The 24,602-nt window shown below is 37.0% G+C and overlaps 1 protein-coding gene across 1 annotated transcript in view; it reads right to left on the bottom strand.

Annotated features, from left to right (window-relative positions):
• Window positions 1-24,602, bottom strand: part of LOC150076556 (pre-piRNA 3'-exonuclease trimmer-like) — a 242,892-nt gene that overhangs the window by 85,833 nt on the left and 132,457 nt on the right. The window contains exon 9 of the mRNA XM_090387382.1: window positions 20,027-20,069. Coding sequence (XP_090243508.1) covers window positions 20,027-20,069 — 43 coding nt within the window. The remainder of the gene's footprint in view (window positions 1-20,026; window positions 20,070-24,602) is intronic.

The raw sequence follows: 24,602 nt of genomic DNA, 5'->3' as shown, positions 1-24,602 counted from the left end.
CACCAACCAACCACCCGCTGGCCAAAGGCAAATTTCCGCACATCTATCCGACATCCGTCCTTCCTCAATTTGAATTTATGCCCTCTGAGGTGATTATTCTGAGCAAGATGAAGAATCCCATTGGCATTGAGCATGCTCAAACCATTCAAAGCCTTATACACCTCTATCAGATCACCTCGCCGGTGCCTAGTCTCCAGACTCTGTAATTTGCAAAACTTAAGCCTTTCTTCGTAAGAGCATCCCTTTGTTCCATTCACTAATCTTGTTGCCCTTCTCTGTACCCGTTCCAGCAGCTCTACATCCTTCTTGAAATGAGGCCTCCAGACCTGTATACAGTACTCAAGATGTGGCCTAACCATTGCCTTATACAAGGGAATAATCACCTCCTTATCCCTGCTAGAAAAATTCCTGTATATCATTGACAAGACACCATGAGCTACTCTTGCAGCTCGTCTGCACTGCTCAGAGAACTTCATATCTGCCTGCACAATTACCCCCAGGTCCTTTTCATTCTCCACCACTGACAGTGTAGTACCGCAGAGTTGATACGTTGCTCTGTGGTTACTGTTTCCCATATGTAGTACTTTACATTTGTCAATGTTAATCTTCATTTGCCACATCTCAGCCCATCTGTTCAACCTTTCCAGATCCTGTTGCAGCAGCATAGCGTCAGTAGTGTCCTTAACAACCCTGCCAACCTTTGTATCATCTGCAAACTTGGACATTAAACTTGATATACCATCATCAATATCATTCATAAACACCGAAAACAACAACGGACCCAACACTAAACCCTGAGGAACTCCACTAATAACATTAGTCCACGTTGAGCAGTGTCCATTGATTACCACTCTCTGTCTTCTGCCACTCAACCATCCCCTTATCCATAGCAGCAATTTGCCTCCAATGCCACACTGCTCCAATTTGTGCAGCATTCTTCCATGTGCAACAGTATCAAAAGCCTTTCTAAGATCCAAATATATAATATCAAAGTTATTCCCTGCATCCAGTTCTTTTGTGACTACATCATAGTATCCAATCAAATTGGTTAGGCAAGACCTGCCCTTAACAAAACCATGCTGCGTCTGAGCTATAACTGAATTTTTGTCTAGATGATCCTGCAGTGCTTCTTTAACCAGTGCCTCCATTAATTTACCTGGAACAGAAGTTAAACTAACAGGTCTATAATTACTTGTGTCAGCCTTTGATCCTCCTTTGTGAATTGGGGTTACATTTGCACATCTCCAGTCTATGGGTACCTCCGCTGAGTCGAAAGAAGCTCTCATAATTATGGCAAGGGGTTTGCTTACTTCCTCTGCTGCCTCCTTTAATATAACTGGATAGATCCCATCCACCCCAGGTGCCTTTTTTATGTTTATCCTCAACAATCTCTCCTCCACTTTCCTCTCAGTTATTATAAAATCATCTAGCTCACTGCCAATGTTTACTTTACGTCATTCTCCTTCCTGAATAACTCCTCATGCGTGAATGTAGATGCAAAATACTTGTTTAGATTGTTAGCCACCTGAACAGGATCCTCAACTGTTGAACCATCAATATCCAGTGGACCAATCTGATTCATCCCTTTCCTTCTTGAGTTTAAATAGGTAAAGAACTCTTTTCTGTTTTTCTTTGCATCCTTTGCCAAGGATTTTTCGTAGTCTGCCTTTGCCTGCCTAATCTCCTTTGTGACTTGGTTACAGACCAACTTATATCTATCATAGGCTTCCATGTCACCCATTAATTTGTATGTATTCCATGCATTTTTCTTCTCTGCCACATGTCTCATTAGTTCGTCTGACAACCATTTAGGCCAAATGGTTGTCAGATGTTTTTGTCAAGTTTATCCAAGATACGTAAACACTGCACACCACTTCTGGCACTGGAATGCAACACATTATTATGAACAAGCTCAAATCTGTAATTAGCAACAACCTTAACATACTGGAAATTTAATGTGTGGAATACTTTGAGTTAGTTTTAGAAAACAAATTATTAATCTGAATAATGTTTCTATACATCCAACTAAATTTGAGTAAAGGATAAATCCAGCTATTTGCATTATATAATTTAACAGATGTTACTTTTCATTAAACACTGGTAACTTGTTTAAAATTTATTTTCCTTCCAATTTTTTTTTTGTTTTGTGTACTTCACTTTCAGGTTCTGTTTGTTCTATGTTAGTGCTCAGAAAATTTTCAAAAGTGAAGTTTCGAATGCTAGGGATCTTTGTGAACTTTTTTTGAAATACAGTGGCTACATGCGAGAAATCACTTACTGTTAGTTTGCAACAATGAGTATAAAATGCCTACTCATGCACGGTGAGTAGCATTTTAAAAGTGCATCTGGTGGCACATGAACACAACTGTTTTTGCTGTAACTGTCATGCCAATGCCATATTGGAATGAATATGCGAAATCATGTAAAATGCCTTTTGGGGTCCTCTTGTGTTAACATTGACAATAATGCCAAATACAGAGTTTTTTTTTTAGTTCAAGAGCTTCTTTGGTTATACTGCCTCTTTTACACTGCACTATGTGCTAATGTTTATTTTTTAAACATTAAATGGTCTATTATATTTGGCAATAGAATTTTATCAGTTTTAAGTAAGTAAAGTTTGTCAAGATGCATCATTTCCAAGAATATCTATTACAGACTGTGTTGTAAGCTGGGTACTTTGAAATATAGTCTGATTTCTTTATGTTTGATAAAGCAGGTAGTCCAACAATAGATGCTGTATAGTGAAGAAAATTTTGCATCACTAACGTATCAGTGGCCCTTCCTTTTCTTAGTAAATATGCATGTATGCAATGTGTATGCCCAATATGCAGTCTTATAAGAATAACTTCTTTGTGTCTAACCTTTTCAGAAGCTTGATTTCCAGGAATGGGGTGCCTGTTTTATTTTTATAATTTATTACCCATTTGACATCCCAGAAATGTGCCCATCTTTCATTTCTGACTTTTTGAATAGTAGTAGTGGCATGTGATGCAAGAAAGCAAGTGTATGAGCTTATGCAGCATCACCCAAAAAAAAAAAAAAAAAAATCACACCATTCCCTCCAAATGCTTGTCCAGTTCCTCCTTAAATTTACTTAACCCATCAACTTCCACAATAGATGGAAGTTTGTTCCAGCAATTAACCACCCGCTGGCTAAAGGCAAATTTCTGCACATCTATTCTACATCTGTCTTTTCTTAATTTGAATTTATGCCCCCTTAGGTTCGTAATTTGAACAAGTGGAAGGATCCCATCAGAATTCAGCGTGCTCAACCCATTCAAGGCCTTATACACCTCAATCAGATCACCGCGCAGGTGCCTAGTCTCCAGCCACTGCAATTTGCAGAACTTAAGCCTCTCTTGGTAAGAGGATCCCTTCATTCTCCTCACCAATCTTGTCCTTCTCTGAACATGCTCTAGCAAATCTACATCCTTCCTAAAATGAGGCCTCCAGACCTGTACGCAGTACTCAAGGTGTGGCCTGACCATTGCCTTATACAGAGGGACAATCACCTCCTTTTCCCTGCTAGCAAAATTCCTATATATATCACTGATGTTTGTTATTTGGTTTTTAGAAGCATTAGCAACTAAGGCCATAATGCTCCGGGGATATGCGGTGATCATTTCCTGACCTTTCCGCATCCTCCGTATTTGGTGGTCACGGGCTCGAACCCCGGTCCAATCAAGAAGCGTGTGCTGTGCACTGCTACTCCTGCCCACCTGGCTACAGAGGCATCATATACCATTGACAAAAAACTCCATGACCTGCCCTGGCAGCTTGTCTGCATTGCTCAGAAAACTTCATATCTGACTGCACAATTACTCCCAGGTCTTTTTCATTTTCTACCACCTTAAGTGTAGTACTACACAGTTGGTACGTTTCTCTGGGGTTACTTCTTGGTTACCCATATGCAGTACTTTGCATTTGTAAAGGTTAAACTTCAGTTGCCACTTCTTAGCCCATCTGCCCAAATTATCCAGATCCTGTTGCAGTGGCACACTGCCATTACTGTCATTAACAACCCTGCCAACCTTTGTATCATCTGCAAACTTCAACACTAAGTCTGATATACCTTCATCAATATCATTGATAAATATACAAAACAACAGAGGACCCAACACCGAACCCTGTGGGACTCCACTAATAACATTAGTCCACAAAGAGCAGCACCCATTAATTACCACCCTCTGTCTTCTCCCACTCAACCATCCTTTTATCCATTGTAGCAACTTACCCTTAATACCATTCTGCTCCAATTTGTACAATAGTCTTCCATGTGCAACAGTGTCAAAAGCTTTCCTGAAATCCAAATATATGATATCAAAATTATTTTTTGCATCCAGTTCCTTTGTAACCACATCATATGTGGTTACAAAGTTAGAATGACAGAATTATAATCATGATATGGGACCTGATGTTTTGATGTTAACCTTGATACTGGATTTTTTGCCTCTTGATTTGCTCGTTCATTGTTTAAAATCCCTGCATGTCCAGATATCCAACATGACTTTATTGTTTGATTTTTCTGCTGAGATATGCTAACTAGACATAGATTTCACTTGTTTGTTTGTTTGTTATTTGGTTTTTAGGAGCATTAGCAACTAAGGCCATATTGCTCCGGGATATGCGGTGGTCATTCCCTGACCTTTCCGCATTCTCCGTATTTGGTGGTGACGGGCTCGAACCCCGGTCTAATCAAGAAGCGTGTGCTATGCACTGCTGCTCCTTCCCACCTGGCTACGGAGGCGCCGATTTCACTTGTCTGTGGCTGATTAATAGTATCTAAGTGCGGGATTGCACAAGATTGCACTTAAGGAGTGAAAATATAATTCCTTTCATGAAAGAGTGCTGTACAATACATTCTAATGCTATTTAAATTGGTGTGTATGCAGCTCTGCAGCATACACGCCAGATTTTATTAAAAGCTCTTGGGAAATAACAAAGTCTAAATGAATTAGTGCCATACTTTCGAGAATGTCTGATTTTTTTTTCAGTGCTATAGATGTGTTGATAATCTGCAGAGTTTTATACATAAGACATAAGACACAAGATATAATTATTGGCCAATCTGATTTGAGATGATATTTTTTCCCCACTGCTGAAAACATTTCTCACATTTGGAAGATCAGAAGTCCTGTGGAGGGGGGGGGATGCGTTGCTTGGCCATCTTTTGTAACATTGTCTAGATTAATCTGCCATTCCATGAGCAGGTTTTGCAAACATATATCTTCTGGTTTACTGAGTGCTGGTTTGTGATTATATAAAATTTCCTACTTTGGTTCATGAAGATAATCTCATTATGGATGACTGATGAGATTACGAGTTTTTATGGTATAATTAAATAAAAGCCTTTGTCTTTGTAAATGGAAAGATGGTTCTTAGGCCTTTATATACAAAATTTGTATCGACAGCCATCGCAATGCTTTGTTTTAATTAGACAGTCGGATTCCTCTGGTCTGTGCCAGTTCTGAGTTGGCTGTTAGTTGCTGGCCGAAACAGCCATGCCAATGGGCCACCCAGCATGCCACGCAGCTGAGGCATTCCACGAGAAGGCCTTGATGCTGGTCTGGGCTCAACCAGTCCATCACTGGACAGTTTCACCAAGTCCTGGTGCAGTGCCATACCCGCTTATACAAAAGCTCCTGTAGCTACACTCAAGGCACTACTGTGTATGGGATCCAGCCATTTCAGCACACTTTTCTGTGCAGATTCCTAATCTTGTGCATTATAATTCAGTCTTGATTGTATCATAGCCCAATATAAATTTAGCAGATTGTAAAGGTCTGCTCCCCCACATCATTGTAGATATTGCTCAGAGGATGTTTAAGGCTTTTAAGCAGGTGGTATATAAATGTTTAATATGTTTTAGAAAGTTTAATTTTTGGTATCTAGTACTTGACCAAGAAATCTAATAGTATGGGCAAGTGGTATAAATTGCAATCCTATTTTAATTTCTGAGTCTGGGTGCATTTTTCATTTTCTGCAAAAATGAATTGTAACTGTATTTTTTTATTTGAGATGCAGTATCCATTTTTCTTTATCCATAGTTGTATTTTATTTACTGAATTTTGTGGTTGCTTTTCAACTGAACACATTTTGGGAGCTGCATGATATAGTTAGATCATCTGCACATAATTATCTCTCTCTACAGAATCTGGTTGTAGCATGCTACTGCAAATGAGCCCTCCAGACCTGTACGCAATACGCAAAGTGTGGCCTGACCATTGCCTTATACAGAGGGACAACCACCTCCTTTTCCCTGCTAGCAAAATTCCTGTATATCATTGACAAAACCCCATTATCTGCTCTTGCAGCCTGTCTGCATTGTTCAGAAAACTTCATATCTGACTGCACAATTACTCTCAGGTCTTTTTCATTCTCTACCACCTTAAGTGTAGTACCACACAGTTGGTACGTTCATCTGGGGTTACTTCTACCCATATGCAGTACTTTGCATTTGTCAATGTTAAACTTCAGTTGCCACTTCTCAGCCCATCTTGCCAAATTTTCTAGATCCTGTTGCAGTAGCATGCTGCCATTACTGTCATTAACAACCCTGCCAAGCTTTGTATCATCTGCAAACTTTGACATTAAGCCTGATATACTTTCATCAATATCATTGATAAATAAAAAAAAAAACAGTGGACCCAACGCCGAACCCTGTGGGACTCCACTAATGGAGTGGAGTAACTTAAAATAATAATTATAAAATTATTATTTTATAACAATAAAATAATAATTTATTTTATTATTATTTTTTTTTGGCTGATGCTATATAAGCTCGTTTTCTTGCATCACATGCCTCTACTAATGCTAATGCTGTTTTGTTTTTTTGCTAGTTTTTAAATCAGAGTGGGGGAGGGAATCTTCTCATATTGGGCCATTTTTTTTCTAAATAAACATGTAGCTGCTCATCAGATCAACCAATTTTCTTTTGAGTGTGCAGCTTCTTTCAACATCCAGATCTGCATAGCAAACCACTTTTGCCAAAACTTTAAAGCTTCCATTTTTATTGCGATATTTTTCATTTACTATTTACAGTAAGGGTAGTAAAAATGAATATATACATATCTGTGTCTAAAAATTTATATATGTACAGTCGAACTTGCTTATAACAAGACACGGAAATAATGAGATCATGACTGTAACGAGCAAAAAGCCATAATGATTTTAACTTGCATGCATTCCCATACAATCATCCACTGCATACTACACTGATATAGTGAATGAATTTTGGTAACTATGCAAACATTCTTAATTGCTCAGGTAGTCAAAAAAAGCCAATTCTTGGAATAGATGAAAATGAGAAGGGCGACTTAGCTCTATGACCGCCTGCATCAGATTAGTGGCCGGTTTATGACCATGTCCTTCTGGGGAAGGGGGCTATACAATAGTGCATTAGCATTCCACTTGTCGCATTACTCTATTTACAAATTGTCTTGTATTCACTGAACCAAAATTTATTTTGGAACTTCTAAGAATTTAGGAAACGGGAGTTCTAAGAACCTTGTATGCATTTTGGGACTTCTAAAAACGTTGTATGCAGATCACTTTATCATTTTAAAGTAAAATCAGTTAGAAACGAACCTTCCTTCGGAAACATGTCTATGAACAAAATAAAGTATCTCTTGATTTGTGAAAAAGTCAAAATTATTCGTGAGTTAGAACGTGGTGCAAAAAAGTTTTCTTTGTCCTCTTCAAGTGTATCGATATTGTGGAAGAATAAGGATGTTTACATACCAGCACTAGAAAAGAACATAACCAAAAAAAAAAAAAAAAATTAGAAAGTGTGAGGTTGCAAACATTGAGGAAGCATTGCTTCAATGGTTTACCACACAAACAAGTGATGGATTTTCAATAGACGGTCCTGAATTTTCAATAGTCTGATCTTGAAGGCTCAGGTGAAAAAATTTTCTAAACAATTTGGATGCAATGATTTTGTATGTAACAACAGTTTGCTGGATCGATTTAAAAACTGACATAACATCATTTATACAAAAATTAGTGGAGAATCTCGATCTGCAGATCCAATAATGGCAAAGGAATGGATTGACTGTGTTTGGGCAGAAATCAGGAAAGATTTCAATGATGAAGACATCTACAACGCCAATGAAACAGGACTTTTTTATAATTTGACACCTGACAACACATTTAAATTCAAAGGGGAAAATTTGTTGATGGAAAAAAATCAAAGGCTTGCTTTACGGTGCTCGTATGCACAAATATGACAGGAAGTGATAAAAAAAAATAACTGTTTGTTATCGGAAAATTTTTAAAACCTCGGTGTTTCAAAAATGTAAGGAAACTTCCTGTGGATTACACTGCAAACAAGAAAGCATGGATGACTTTGGTTATTTTTCAGCAATACATAAATGATTGGAAAAGGAGCTATTCCAAAAAAATATATATATTTTATTGTTAGTTGATAAATATCCTGCACATTCCTAGATTCAAAATTTGTTCAACATTAAGCTGGTGTTTCTGCTTCCCAATTTTACAACCAATGGACGTTGGTGTACTCGAGTTTTAAAGGATTTTATAAAAGACTTCTAGTTCTACATCTGGTAAGTCAAAGAGAACAGAAACTTATCAAGTCTATATCAATACTGGATGCTACAAATTTATTGAATGATGTGTGGAACAACGTTACTTCGACAACCATAACGAATTGTTTCAAGAAATCAAAATTAAATTCAAATGAAATTTCAATCGTATATGAAGATGATGGAAATGAAGAAAATAGCTTACCATTATCCAAATGGTTGCTACTTAACAACGTTGTAGGCTTTAATACAGATAATATCGATGAATTTGTACGAGTTGTCAGAAATGGTCTTTAACCAGTTGTCTTCCTACAGAGAGTGACACTGTAGATGCTGTGCTCAAAAAAGACGATAATGATGATTATATAATGGCAAGTGAAACTGAATCAAAATCAGTGCCAACAATCTCACAAGCTCAAGGTGCAACGGACACATTAGTCAATTTTTTTGAAGGAACTGAGGCAAGTAATGAAACTTTTAATGCATTGAGTGTTTTAAGGGGAAACTTAAGAAATATAAAAGTGAAATCATTAAAACAAACATCAATTTTAAGATTCATAAATAAAAAATAATTGAAATTGTGTTTATTATTAAATACAGTAGTATTGTTTTTAATTACAGAGAAATAAATTGTGTTTAGTATTAAGTGTATTGTAGTTTATAGAAGAATATTAATACAAATAATATGTAGGTACATACTTATATTATTTTTTCTCTCTAATATTTCTTTTGTTTTTTGAATCTATCTTTTTATCAAGTTATTAAGAATTTAAAAAATAGGAGGTAGATTTAACTCATCACATTAGCATTAGCATTAGTAGAGGCATTTGATGCAAGAAAGCAAGTTTATGCAGCGTCAGCCAAAAGAAAAAAAAAAAAAAACCACTTCCACTTCACCCCTCTGTTCGTTCAAAATACCTGTCCAGCTGAGCCTTGAACTTATTTAGGCTATCAACTTCCACGACATGGGATGGAAGTCTGTTCCACCAACCAACCACTCGCTGGCTAAAGGCAAATTTTCTCATGTCTATCCTACATCTGTCTTTCCTCAATTTGAATTTATGCCCTCTCAGGTGATTATTCTGAGCGAGAGGAAGAATCCCATCAGCATTGAGCATGCTCAAACCATTCAATGCTTTATACACCTCCATCAGATCACCTCGCTGGTGCCTAGTCTCCAGACACTGTAATTTGCAAAACTTAAGCCTTTCTTCGTAAGAGCACCCCTTTGTTCCATTCACCAATCTTGTTGCCCTTCTCTGTACCCGTTCCAGCAGCTCTACATCCTTCTTGAAATGAGGCCTCCAGACCTGTATACAGTACTTTAGGTGTGGCCTGACCATTGCCTTATACAAGGGAATAATCACTTCCTTATCCCTGCTAGAAAAATTCCTATATATCATTGACAATACACCATGAGCTACTATTGCAGCCCATCTGCACTGCTCAGAGAATTTCATATCTGCCTGCACAACCACCCCCAGGTCCCTTTCATTCTCTACCACTGTCAGTGTAGTACCACAGAGTTGATACGTTGCTCTGGGGTTGCTGTTTCCCATGTGTACTACTTTACATTTGCCAATGTTAAACTTCATTTGCCACCTCTCAGCCCATCTGCTCAACCTTTCCAGATCCTGTTGCAGCAGCATAGTGTCAGTAGTGTCCTTGACAACCCTGCCTACCTTTGTATTGTCTGCAAACTTGGACACTAAGCTTGATATACCATCATCAATATCATTTATAAATACAGAAAACAATAATGGACCCAACATTGAGCCCTGAGGGGCTCCACTAATAACATTAGTCCACGACGAGCAGTGTCCATTGATTACCACTCTCTGTCTTCTCCCACTCAGCCACCCCTTTATCCACAGCAGCAATTTGCCTCCAATGTCACACTGCTCCAATTTGTGCAGCAGTCTTCCATGTGCAACAGTATGAAAAGCTTTTCTAAGATCCAAGTATATAATATCAAAGTTATTCCCTGCATCCAGTTCCTTTGTGACTGCATCATAGTATCCAATCAAATTGGTCAGGCAAGACTTCCCCTTAACAAAACCATGCTGTGTCCGAGCTACAACTGAAGTCTTGTCTATATGATCCTGCAGTGCTTCTTTAACTAGTGCCTCCATTAATTTTCCTGGAACAGAAGTTAAACTCACAGGTCTATAATTGCTTGTGTCAGCCTTTGATCCTCCTTTGTGAATTGGGGTCACATTTGCACATCTCCAGTCTGTGGGTACCTGCCCTGAGTCCAAGGAAGCTCTCATAATTATGGCTAAGGGTTTGCTTACTTCCTATGCTGCCTCCTTTAACATAACTGGATAGATCCCATCCACCCCAGGTGCCTTTCTTGTGTTTATGTTCAACAATTTCTCCTCCACTTTACTCTCAGTTATTACAAGATTCTCCAGCTTACTGCTAGAGTTGAATACACCTCTAGTTTTCCCCTCGCAAAATAACTCCTCATATGTGAATGTCGATGCAAAATATTCATTTAGTTTGTTAGCTACCTGAGCAGGATCATCAACAGTTGACCCATCGATATCAAGTGGACCAATCTGATTCTTCCCCTTCCTTCTAGAGTTTACATAAGTAAAGAACTCTTTGCTGTTTTTTTTTTGCATCCCTTGCCAAAGATTTCTCGTAATCTGCCTTCGCCTGCCTAACCTCCTTTGTAACTTGGTTACAGATCAACTTGTATCTATCATAGGCTTCTGTGTCATGTGTTAATTTGTATGTATCCCATGCATGTTTCTTCTCTGCCATATGCCTCATCAGTTCATCTGACATCCATTTAGGCCTAAACCTTCAACAATATTTCTTAGTAGGTATGTAAAGCCTAGTAGCTTCCAAGATAAGTTCTTTGAATGCTTCCCATTTTGCATTTGCTGTTGGTAACATCATCAGTTGGTCCCACTGTATAGAATTTAAATACTGTCTCGGTCCATCGTAGTCACCTTTACGAAAGCAATAACCCTTCCCTTTACCCCTAATGGTAGTTACCTCTTTCAGTAAATCCCACTTCAGCACACTGTGATCACCGCCACCTAGTGGTTCATTTATCTGCAGATTCTTGATGCATGAAGAATCACTGCTGATAATCAAATCAAGAGTATTCCTCGCTCTAGTTACCTCCCGAACATGCTGATGTAGAAAACAATCATCCAATAAATCCACAAAAGCCTTGCTAGTGTGTGAGTGACCAGCCCGCAAATTCCAGTCAATATCTGGGAAATTAAAATCTCCCATTATAAGACTCTCTGATTTACTGGCTCACTCTATTTCCCTGTACAGTTTCTTATTATACTCATCAGAGTCATTAGGCCTACAACACACTCCTACTCTCAATTTTGATCTTTCAATGCTTATGTCACAACAAACTGACTCGACACTGCACTATCTAGCGATGTCGACTGGCTTCACTTCCTTGGATTTTATGTGTTTCTTAACTAATAGTATAACCCCTCCTCCCTTCCTATCTTGTCTATCCTTCCTGTACACATTGTACTCCCCCAAATTCCAGTTCTGCATTCCTTATATCTGTGTGACACCAAGTCTCTGATATCCCAACAATATCTGCCTTTGATGTTTTGAGCAATACCTCAAATTCATCTACTAAACTCCTAGCATTGGTGTACACGCAAGTATACATGCACCTATTTCTATTCTTAGCTACCCTAACACAACCCATGTGTTTACTTGTATCGCAATGATTCCCAGCAATCTCTGAAATATCCCGAATCTTGTTTTTCAGGCATCTGAAAAACAAGATTCGGGATATTTCAGAGATTTCGGGATATTTTTAGTTCATTCCAATAGAAGCAGTGCAAGAATCTCTTTCACCTCTGCCAGTGGCTACTGTTAATCTATTCGTCTTTGTTTCCCCCCAAGCTAGCAGTTTTCCAACCCACCTAACACTGCCTCGATAGCATCAGCAAATATTCTTGCACCCTTTCTATTTAAGTGTATCCCATCCCTGTAGAAGCAATCTCTCCTGTTAACAAGTACAGTCCAGGCTGAAAAAAATTCTACCCCTTGAGCCTTGCACAATTTTTCAGGGCCAAATTGATCGAGAAGGCTCTCATCATATACTCCCTCCTATCGTGTCTGGGCAGAATTGCAGACACTTTCAAATTCAACCCTAATTCTCGGCTTTTGTTCAACAGTGACCTGTACTTGTTAAGCAATTCTGCCGGTCTCCTATTCTTGATATCATTAGTGCCAACGTGTACAACTATATCACCTTTTGTGCCCTTAAAAGATGATATCTGCTCTACAACGTCATCATCCTTTGCCCCTGGCAGACATACCCTGGTCCTGTTCCACCTATCCTTTTTACAAAGCATGTTTCCCGTTTCCCTGACAATAGAGTCACCAACAACTACTAGTTCCTTTGGGACCAGCGCATTCTGCCTTGGGGGTTGCCGCTGTGTTTCACGATGACCAAGTGCAAGCTCTGGCGTTGATGTGGGCAGCTGAGAGCTTGATGGACCCCTCAATTTAGTTCCTTCGAGGGCATCCACCCTGTCCTTCAAGCTCTCATATAGGCCCATAAGAACGCTGAGTTGTTGCCTGATTTCGATACACTCCTTGCATCGCGCACACACAAAGTCATCCCCCATGGCAATATCATGTATGAATTGTTCACTGTCTAACATATGTGAAGTGTTCACTGTCTAACTGCCCCAGGGATTTCCCCATCTCCGCTATCACTGATATAGCGAGTAATGGTTATAAAAGGGAAATTTTGTCGGTCCTTCCATGCTCATTATAACCAAGTTCGACTGTATATAAATTTTTACGCACAAAATATATAACAAAGCAAAATATGAAATAATCATATGAAATATCAAAATATGGCTGCCCACACTAATGGGCAGCCATAAACTGAAATAACATTAGTGAGAGTGGTGGCTCACAGGTGCACAAAACTTCAAAATTTTCATGAACATAATGTCAAATGTTCACGAAATTATGAATCTGACATTATGTTCATGAAATTTCATGAACATAATGTCAGACAAAGTGTCAAATAAATAAACAAAGTGTCAAATAAATAAGCACAACTTGAAACATGGGTTGTAAAATGGCATGTTACAGCAGCAATTCAGACACATGGAAGTCCAATAAGGTACTAAGGTTTGGTGTCTCATAGTATGATTTCAAAGAGTGTATCATACAGAAAAACACTGACTAGTGTTAACAACATATATATTGACACATTAATTAATAATATTATTTTCAGTCTTATGTGATTTTTGATAGGCATTACTTAGCCTCCATTTTCAGCTTTCATTTAAATAATATTATAATAGATATTTCAACAGTAAAGAGAAAATTTTAAGCGATTAAAAACCAATTTTATTAAAAGAAATTATTCAAAATAGTCTCTCAAAGAGCCTAACAAACACTAACAATTTTTCAGATGTTCATAGTCAGAGAATTAAGCTTGCTTACCAAGATTAATTGTTATTATTATTATTAGCCATATAGTACAAGGAAGCCTGAGGCTTATGCTGTACTAGGCGAGAGAGAGAGAGAGAGAGAGAGAGAGAGAGAGAGAGAGAGAGAGAGAGAGAGAGAGAGAGAGAGAGTAAAAGGGAATCACCAAGAAAGAGAAGAATGATGATATCCAGTTCAAGACCCTAGGTGTGCCAAGCTCATACTCACCAGATGTGAGAATTCTCTGCCTATGAAGTAAATCTACTACCTGTTAATCACTTAGAATGTCCTTAGTGAGAGAATAATCATTATTAATTTTGTTATTCTGTATTTTTAAGAAAAACAAAGCTAGAAATTTCTCATAAGCTGTGGATTCTATAAAACATTTTTGTCTATATCTGAAATCTGTGAAAAAAGTTATGTAATATAAGCATTGCTTTATATTTCATGCACATTTGATTATTAAATAACAGAAGTTTAAAGCAGTTAAAAAATTCTATATTATATTCAAGAAGTTTTTTTTTTTTTTTTTAGGAGCATTAGCAACTAAGGCCATATTGCTCTGCAGGGATATGCGGTGGTCATTCCCTGACCTTTCCGCATCCTCCTTATTTGGTGGTCACAGGCTCGAACCCCGGTCTAATCAAGAAGCGTGTGCTGTGCACTGCTGCTTCTGCCCAACTGGCTATGGAGGGGCCTTATTCAAGAAGTATTCACCAAAGCCTTACTATGAGAAGTCATGTGGTGGGTAGTGGTGAGATAGGAGTCCACTACCAGTTCTCTTTTTGGTGGAGGAAGTGGGGGAATTACAAATAGGTACTGGATATAGGTTAACTAGCTGGCATGAAATTTGTACAAAGGTGCAGAGAGAATATACTGACTAAGTCATGAAATCTTCAAGAGGATCAGAACCACTGTTCCAAATTTATCAGAATGTTAACTCTGTTGGTGTGTCTGTGCATGTAAGGGGGGAAGAATTGACAAGAAAGAATGTGGAATCAGAAATGGACCCAAAGCCTCTCCAGGAACCAACAAAACATGTACTTCTTCCCTTTCAAATAATGCTCCACATCTAAAACTAGGGTTAGGTAATCGTTATCAATCTTAAAACTGGCACTGCTTTTCATTGTTTAGTAATATGTATATCTATGGTCATACAGTCTTTTCCAAACCAGTTTTGCCAGTTTTGTCAATATTAAACACTTGCTCTATTAATAATTGTCCACCTTTCGTAGCTCTCTTGTCATCTCAGTCTACAGGTAGAATTCAGCAACGAATTTTACTACTAAGCACACTGATCATAAATTGTGGGGTTTACCATGACTTGCCTCAGTATGGCACTTTGAACTTTAAACAAAAACAGTTTAAATTAAAAATAAAATTTAAATTCAAAACACCAGTGGCCTTACCACTCACTTTTGCACTATACAAATTTGCATAAACTTGAAATCAGCTGAAGTTCTCAGTGTTCACAATAACACATCCCTTTGTTTCACCTCTCTTTGCCTTCACAAGTCTGTGAAGACTTTTCCTAACTTTCTAAAGTCTAAGCAACATTGTGTTGCGTCATTAATTTTGATTCTCATTCCACACAATCAGAAACTTCTCCATTTTTGGTTAATGCATCAGAATATTCCTTAGCAATAACAACCATCTTCATAGGTGCCAAACTTTTCACTTGCTCCTTAATACTTCAGTAGTGATCTTTTACTATGGTGTTCATTGTGGATGCCAAAAAAAACCCAACGTATGTGCAAGGGCAGTCATGGCTTCCCTGCTCTCATGCCTATGTACCATATTATCTCTCTATACAATAAAAAAGTTTTCCTACTATGAATATTTATTTGCCGTGAATTAGGATTGAATTTGAAAGTGTATGCAATTCTGCCCAGACACGATAGGAGGGAGTATATGATGAGAACCTTGTCAATAAATTCGGCCCTGGAGAGATGTGCAAGGCTCAAGGGATAGAATTTTTTCAGCCTGGTCTGTGCTTGTTAACAGGAGAGACTGCTTCTACAGGGATAGGATACACTTAAATAGAAAGTGTGCAAGAATATTTGCTGATGCTATCGAGGCAGAGTTAGGTGGGTCAGAAAACTGCTAGCTTGGGGGGCGGATACACTGTTGCACATAGAAGACTGCTGCACAAATTGGAGCAATGTGGCATTGGAGGCAAATTTCTGCTAGGGATAAAGGGATGGTTGAGTGGGAGAAGACAGAGAGTGTTAATCAATGGACACTGCTCTTTGTGGACTAATGTTATTAGTGGAGTTCCTCAGGGTTCAGTGTTGGGTCCATTGTTGTTTTTTGTATTTAAAAATGATATCGTTGATAGTATATCAGGCTTAATGTCAAAGTTTGCAGACAATATGAAGGTTGGCAGGGTTGTTAATGACACTAATGACAGTACACTGCTGCAACAGGATCTAGAAAAGTTGAAAAGATGGGCTGAGAGGTGGCAAATGAAGTTTAACATTGACAAATGTAAAGTACTACATATGGGAAGCAGTAATCCGAGAGTAACCTATCAACTCTCTGGTACCACACCGACAGTGGTAGAGAATGAAAAGGACCTGGGAGTAATTGTGCAGGCAGATATGAAGTTCTCTGAGCAGTGCAGATGGTCTGCAAGAGTAGTTCATGGTGTGTGTGTATGTTGTCAATGATATATAGGAATTTTTCTAGAAGGGATAAGGAGATGATTATCCCCTTGTATAAGGCAATAGTCAGGTCACACCTTGAGTACTGTATACAGGTCTGGAGGCCTCATTTTAAGAAGGATGTAGAGCTGTTTGAATGAGTACAGAGAAGGGCAACAAGATTAGTGAATTTAACAAAGGGTTGCTCTTACGAAGAAAGGCTTAAGTTTTGCAAATTACGGTGTCTGGAGACTACACACCTGTGAGGTGATCTGATTGAGGTGTATAAAGCCTTGAATGGTTTGAGCATGCTCAATGCTGATGGGATTCTTCCTCTTGCTCAGAATAATCGCCTGAGAGGACATAAATTCAAATTGAGGAAAGACAGTTGTAGGATAGACGTGCGGAAGTTTGCCTTTAGCCAGCGGATGGTTAATTGCTGGAACAATCTTCCATCTGTCGTTGTCGAAGTTGATAGCTTAAATAGATTCAAGGCAGAACTTGACAAACATTTTGAGCGAGTGGATGGGTGAAATAAGGGTTTTTTTTTTTTTTTTTTTTTTGGCTGATGCTATATAAGCTTGCTTTCTTGCATCATATGCCTTTGCTAATGCTAATGCAATAACATCACTTATTCAAGCCATAATTGCCTCCATAATGTTCATGTGGTTCACTGCCTAATACATGACCATGCCTGGCATCATTTGATGTTCCATTGTAATGTTAGCAGATAAAGTGACCCGATGTAGTTTGAATATTTGTGAATAGTTCAGTATTTTGTAAATATTTTAAATATTTGTATAATTTGTAAATATTTTAGTCCTGCTCTTTCAGATGCAACAATGTTGCTCATGCATTACATAGATTATTTTGTGATTAGATATCGATCAGTGCATTCATTTCGACAGGTGTGTCTGGAATCCATGACGTTTGATTTGCTAATTATACATACTAATGTAATAATTATCACAATGCCGTGACCTAGATTGCCAATCACCGATTCTGAAAGAAAACAACTCTGTCATGAGTCTTCACAGAAATATAGAGAGAAACATGCCAAAAGGTTATGAACTATCATAGAATAACTTAAATGATGACAGAGGAAGTGGAAAATCAATGCTACAGGAAGCGTGTAGCCAATATGGATGAAACACAGGCTGAAACTAAGTGAACCGTTAAATGGCTCAGACATAACGTAAGATCTTCACGAGATCCTAATAACAAAGAAACCACTGAAGTCTCTTATTGCAATTTAGGTGATATGGTAGATGAATGTCAACATTGGAGTGGATTATCTGTTCATGGTGAACTTGGAAGAGATACACATTCGTGTTGTTACAGAGGGAAGGTATGTTCGCCGACGGAGGTTACCTATCCAGACGCTTTAAAGACTTTGTTGTTTGACAATACGGAAAAAGGGAGACACTTCCGAGAAAATGTTCGAGTGCACAACAATCTTTATGCCTTTGCATCTTTTAATGCTGAAAACGTGGACTTTTAAGGCGGCTTATACAATGCGAATACGAGGAAGAACCATGGTGAAAGGAATGACAATTTTAATATCCGTTAGAGATGTTCCACAATTCAGCCAAATCTACATTTATGACAATGGAGAAGTATTGATGAATGAGCTAGAAGAGTGAAAAGGACTGATGTAATAATCAAACGAGAAAACATTCGAGCCTACATCAGCAGGGGTTGGCAAAGCCCCATAGTATGTATTATTTCTCTTTAAGAGTAATTAAACTTTTTTTTTCACATATCTGTAAAGTTAGTTATTTCAGATGCACTGTGTCACTATGATACAGTGTGAGTTTAATCATGCAGCTCAAAAAGTCAAAACTGTACTGGAAGAATATAAAAAATTTTGCATTGACATTAGCTCATATGTTATTTTATTTTATCTCATTTATTTATTGATTTTTTTTTTTGTTTACTTTTCCACAGCATATCAAGTTATTTTTTTCAATGACTGGAACAAAGGATTGCTCTTACGAAGAAAGGCTTAAGTTTTGCAAATTACAGTGTCTGGAGACTAGGCACCTGCGAGGTGATCTGATTGAGGTGTAAAAAGCCTTGAATGGTTTGAGCATACTCAATGCTGATGGGATTCTTCCTCTTGCTCAGAATAATCACCTGAGAGGCATAAATTCAAATTGAGGAAAGACAGTTGTAGGATATATGTACGGAAGTTTGCCTTTAGCCAGCGTGTGGTTGATTGCTGGAACAAACTTCCATCTGTCGTTGTAGAAGTTGATAGCTTAAATAGATTCAAGGCAGAACTAGACAAACATTTGGAGCAAGAGGATGGGTAAAATTAGAAGATTTTTTTTTTTTTTTTTGGCTGATGCTATATAAGCTTGCTTTCTTGCATCATGTGCCTTTGCTAATGCTAATAGTAGTGAATATAGTAATGAAAGGAGAAGTAAAACACTCTTGAATGAAAAATGCCTGCAAGTGAATTTTATTGAAGTAAATGTGCGATGAGTGGCAAATACCACTGGAGAAAAAAAATTATATCTGGGAGAAATATACCACAAGAAAATATGTCTGAAATAAATAATAAAAAAGTTCTGTTTATACTGCAGCATGACCACTAGATAAGGGGAAATGACAATTAATACAATCAACCATATTTAGCCGTCGTGGACTTGAACCCAAACACACATGACAGATCACTCTTGTGCTTGAACACTGAACTGTACACATGTTAATGCAATATATATGCTAAAATAGTAGGAAATAAATGGATGAGCCCATTGCATAACTTTAACTGGATAGTAAACTTTGCCTGTGTATTTTTTCTATGTTAAATTGAAGTTTAACAAAGAAAACTGACTCAAGTTTAACAATGACTAAATGACTGAATTATTCAGTCATTTAAATAACTGAATTTTTTCACAAATTAACATAATAAAATGATTGCTAATTAATATACTAATGAGGTGCTAGCATTAATTACTTCTTGTATGATGAGATTGAAGCCGGTCCCTTTCAAAATCGGCCATGTGGTAGGCAATGGCAAACCACCACATTATCTGATGCCACAGAGACCATAACAAAACCAATTCTAAAAACTGCTGTTAAAGGAAGACCCGCAACTAGGTGGAAGGATAGGATCAGTGAACTTTTGGACGTGACATTTTGCGATGCTGCTCGTATAGCATATGATCGATGCAGCTGAAGGATTTTGTTGATGGCCACAACAGCTCCTCAGGGAACTATGTGACTGGAAGAAGAAGAAGATGATGAGACATGCAGCGAGTGGAAGCTTTTAGAATGATGTAAAACATTCTAAATTTCAGCAGTTATGAAAATAATTTCTGAATAAAAATCAAAATTTTTTTCTTACAATATTAATTTTTATAATAAGAAAAATCTTTTTCTTTCACTTACTTTAACTTATTAGATCCAAGAAGATGGCAGATCTTTAAAAACACTAAAAAGTAAAAAAAAAAAAAAAAAAATGTAATTATTAATAAATAAACAATAAATCTCAAGAATAAAAAAAAGACATAATTGTGACAGTTATTCAAGATTTGTCTTACAGTTTTTTCTTAGCACAAATTTACTTAACCTAACAGTACTCACACAGGACCTGAGAGAATTAACTGTCTAAAATAACAGTAGCACATTAATTTTTGGTTCGAGATTATTGGTTAAACTTTCAGTACTTTCCTAAATACAGACAAAGTTTTATTTGAGCAGATTTGGAAGTTGAAAATTACTGTTTACTTGGAATTACATGTATAAAGAATCTGTCAGATCCAGAGTGACTCTGTAACTATGTTTGCCTTCTGTTTCAGTGTACTAGTTTCAATTTCAGCATTATTTAAACATGTTACTTGACTACTGGCTGAAGTGTATAAAATGTGTTATTCCTTTATTTATTTGAAAAAATATATTGATACATGTATATGTGTTCAGTTTGAATTTTCACAAGCTTAACAGTTTTTCTGAACTGGAAAATGACAAATACAGAAGAACCCGCATAAGAAATTCCCTGCATAAGAAGTTTTCCCCCATACTAGGTTTGGTTTATTAATTTCCAATTTCAACTCTACATATTGTGATGTTTTATTTTCCTGCGTAAGAAGTTTCCCAGGTAAAAGGTTTTCCCACGTAAAAAGCACATGATAAAGAATACACCATGTATTATTATAATGACATTTTCCCAATTAATACGTTTTTTTAAATATAGAAATTCTTTAATTTTATATTAAAAATATATATAAAACAATATAAACATTTTGGTAATCGAGCAAGTTAGTGCATAGCATCATTTTAGTTCGTAGTAAACCAAGAAAGCGAATGGATGGGTGAAAAAGAGTGGAAAAGGTTCCCATTCTTTTTTTTGGCTGATGCCGTACAAGGTTGCTTTCTTGCATATGATGCTGACAGCATATGAAGTGAAGTAGGTGAAATGGCATAATTTTTTACATCTCTTATTGTGAATGCCTTCACAACGAGTTGCCCTGATATTGAACTACCTCCAATAAGCAACACTTCCCCATTGGAGAAGACTAATGTCACTTATTCTTGGCTGATACCACCACCCCTGCATCGTGGTATCTGCTGAGAATCCACTAACAAAGTCTCTTTGAATCTATGCCTCTTTGAAAATCCACTTTCAAAGGTAGTTCAATATCAGGGCAAGTAGTTGTGAAGGCATTTACAATATGAGATATAACAAAAACGATGCCATTTCACCTACTTCAGTGATTTACTACAAACTAAAATGATACTAAGTATTAACTTGTTCAATTAGTGAACTTTCTGTAGTCTGAGGCTTTCAACCCTAAAAACTTTTTGGTATAAACATTTTGATATAATGGAAGTGACATATTACAATTGTTTTCATCAATATCCATAATTGAATATGTCCACCACATTAAGTTCTGATGGTTGTCAACAGTTCTGAATTACAAAGTGGATTGTTACTCTGTCTTATTGTACTTGTGACCTTTTAAGGTATGTTGAAACTCCAAAGGAGCTCATTCTTCCAACTTGATAATGAGTGTAATGTTAAGCAATTAGAAATCCTCAGACTAAAAATGTTTCCCCATAGACAGAAGAAAACTTCCCACATAAAAAGTTTTCCCCTGTACTAGGTCCCAATTTCAACTCTGTACGTTGAAATTGGGACCTAGTACAGGGGAAAACTTTTCCCAGGTAATGTATTATTTTCCTGCGTAAGAAGTTTCCCAGGTAAAACATTTGTGATAAAGAATACACAGAGTATTATTATAATGACATTTTCCCAATTAATGTTTTTTAAATATAGAAATTATTTATTTTTAATTTTAAAAAAATATTAAACAATTTAAACATTTGGTAATCGAACAGTTTAGTAGTGCCAAGCGTCATTTTAGTTCGTAGTAAACCATCGAAGTAGGTGAAATGGCATCGTTTATGATATTACAGTCAAACTTGGTTATGACCGTTACTCGTTATATCAGTGATAGCAGAGATGGGGAAACCCGTGGGGTCGTTACACAATGAACACGTTATATCAGTGATGAGTTAAATCTACCTGCTATTTTTTAAATTCTCAATAACTTGATAAAAAGATAGATTCAAAAAACAAAGAAATATCAGAGAGAAAAAAGTAATATAAGTATATACCTATATATTATTTGTATTAATATTCTTGTATAAACTACAATACACTTAATACTAAACACAATTTATTTCTATGTAATTAAAAACAATACTACTGTATTTAATAATAAACACAATTTCAATTAGTCTTTATTTATGAATCTTAAAATTGATGTTTGTTTTAAAGATTTCCTTTTATATTTCTTAAGTTTCCCCTTAAAACACTCAATGTGTTAAAAGTCATTATTTGCCTCAGTTCCTTCTAAAATTGATTAATGTGTCCATTGCACCTTGAGCTTGTGAGATTGTCAGCACTGATTTTGATTCACTTTCACTTGTCATCATATCATCATTGTCGTTATCATCTTTTTTGAGCACAGCATCTACAATGTAACTCTCTGTAGGAAGATCACTAGTTAACAAACTTGTCATCGACTCGTACAAATTCATCGATGTTATCACAATGTTATGTCAATGTTAAAACCTACAACGTTGTTACATAGAAACCATTTGGATAATGGTAAGCTATTTTCTTCGTTTCCATCATCTTCATATACGATTGAAACTTCATTTGAATTTAATTTCAATTTCTTGAAGCAATTAGCATTAGTAAGGCGTACGGTGCAAGAAAGCAAGTATGCAGCATCAGCAAAAAAAACCCCAAAAAACTCCCATTTCACCCCTCCTTCGTTCGAAATGCCTGTCAGCTCAGCCTTAATATTTAGGCTATCAACTTCCACAACAAAGATGGAAGTCTGTTCCACCAATCAACCACTCGCAGGGTAAAGGCAAATTTCCACACATCTATTCTACAAGTGTCTTTCCTCAATTTGAATTTATGCCCTCTCAGGTGATTATTCTGAGCAAGAGGAAGAATCCCATCAGCATTCAGCTTGCTCAACCCATTCAAGACCTTATACACCTCAATCAGATCACCTCTCCAGGTGCTGCAATTTGCAGAACTTAAGCCTTTCTTGGTAAAGAGCACCCCCTTGTTCCCCTCACCAATCTTGTTGCCTTTCTTTGTGCTCGTTCTAGCAACTCTACATCCTTCCTAAAATGAGGCCTGCAGACCTGTACTCAAGGTGTGGCCTGATAAATGCCTTGTACAACAGGATAATCATTGACAAGACTCCATGACCTATCCAGACAGGCCATCTGTACTGCTCAGCAAACTTCATATTTGACTGCACAATTACCCCTAGGTCTTTTTCACTTTTCACTTCCCTGAGTTTAGTACCACACAGATGGTATGTTTCGCTTGGGCTACTGCTACCCATATGCAGTACTTTGCATTTGTCAATGTCAATTCGATATGGTTGTCGAAATAACGTTGTTCAACGCATCATTCAATAAATTTATGGCATCCAATATTGATATAGACTCGGTAAGTTTCTGTTCTCTTTGACTGATCAGATGTAGAGCTAGAAATCTTTTATAAAATCCTTTCAAACTCTTGAATACTCCTACATCCACTGGTTGTAAAACTGATGTCGCATCGGGAGACAGAAACACCAGCTTAATGTTGGACAAATTTTGAATCTAGGGATGTGCAAGACAGTTATCAACTAACAATAAAATATTTTTCTTCTTTTTGAATAGCTCCTTATTGCAATCATTTACATTTTGCCGAAAAATATCCAAAATCATCCAATCTTTCTTGTTTCCAGTGTAATCCACATGAGATTTCCTTACGTTTTTGAAACACCGAGGCTTTAACGATTTTCTGATAATAAACAGTTTTTTTTTTTTTTTTATCAGTTTCTGTCATATTTGTGCATATGAGCACCGTCAAGTGAGCCTTTGATTTTTTCCAAGAACGCATTCCCCCCCTTTGAATTTAGACATATTGTCAGGTGTAAAATTATAAAAAAGTCCTGTTTCGTTGGCATAGTAGATGTCTTCGTCATTGAAATCTTTCCTGATTTCTGCCCAAACACAGTCAATCCATTAATTTGCCATTATTGTATCTGCAGAAAGAGATTCTCCACTAATTTTTGCATAAACAATGTTTTGTCAATTTTTAAATCGATCCAGCCAACCACTGTTACATACAAAATCGTCGCGCCCAAATTGTTTAGTAAATTTTTCCACTTGGGCCTTCACGATCGGACTGTCTATTGAAAATTCAGCTCTTCTTTGTTTAGCAAACCATTGAAGCAATGCTTCATCAATATTTGTAATCTCGCACTTTCTAAATTTTTTTTTTTTTTTTCTTTTTCGGTTATGTTCTTTTCCAGTGCCGATATGTAAACATCTTTATTCTTCTGCAATGTCGATACACTTAAAGAGGACAAAGAAAACTTTTTACACACTTCAACATTTTTTTCGCCACGTTCTAACTCAAGAATAATTTTGACTTTTTCGCAAA

The sequence above is a fragment of the Mastigoproctus giganteus genome, chromosome 13 (assembly GCF_048544385.1).
Source record: "Mastigoproctus giganteus isolate SK-2022 chromosome 13, ASM4854438v1, whole genome shotgun sequence".
Taxonomy (NCBI): Eukaryota; Metazoa; Arthropoda; class Arachnida; order Uropygi; family Thelyphonidae; genus Mastigoproctus; species Mastigoproctus giganteus.
Note: the sequence above shows the minus strand (reverse complement) of the source record. Positions and strands in the feature narration are given on the sequence as shown.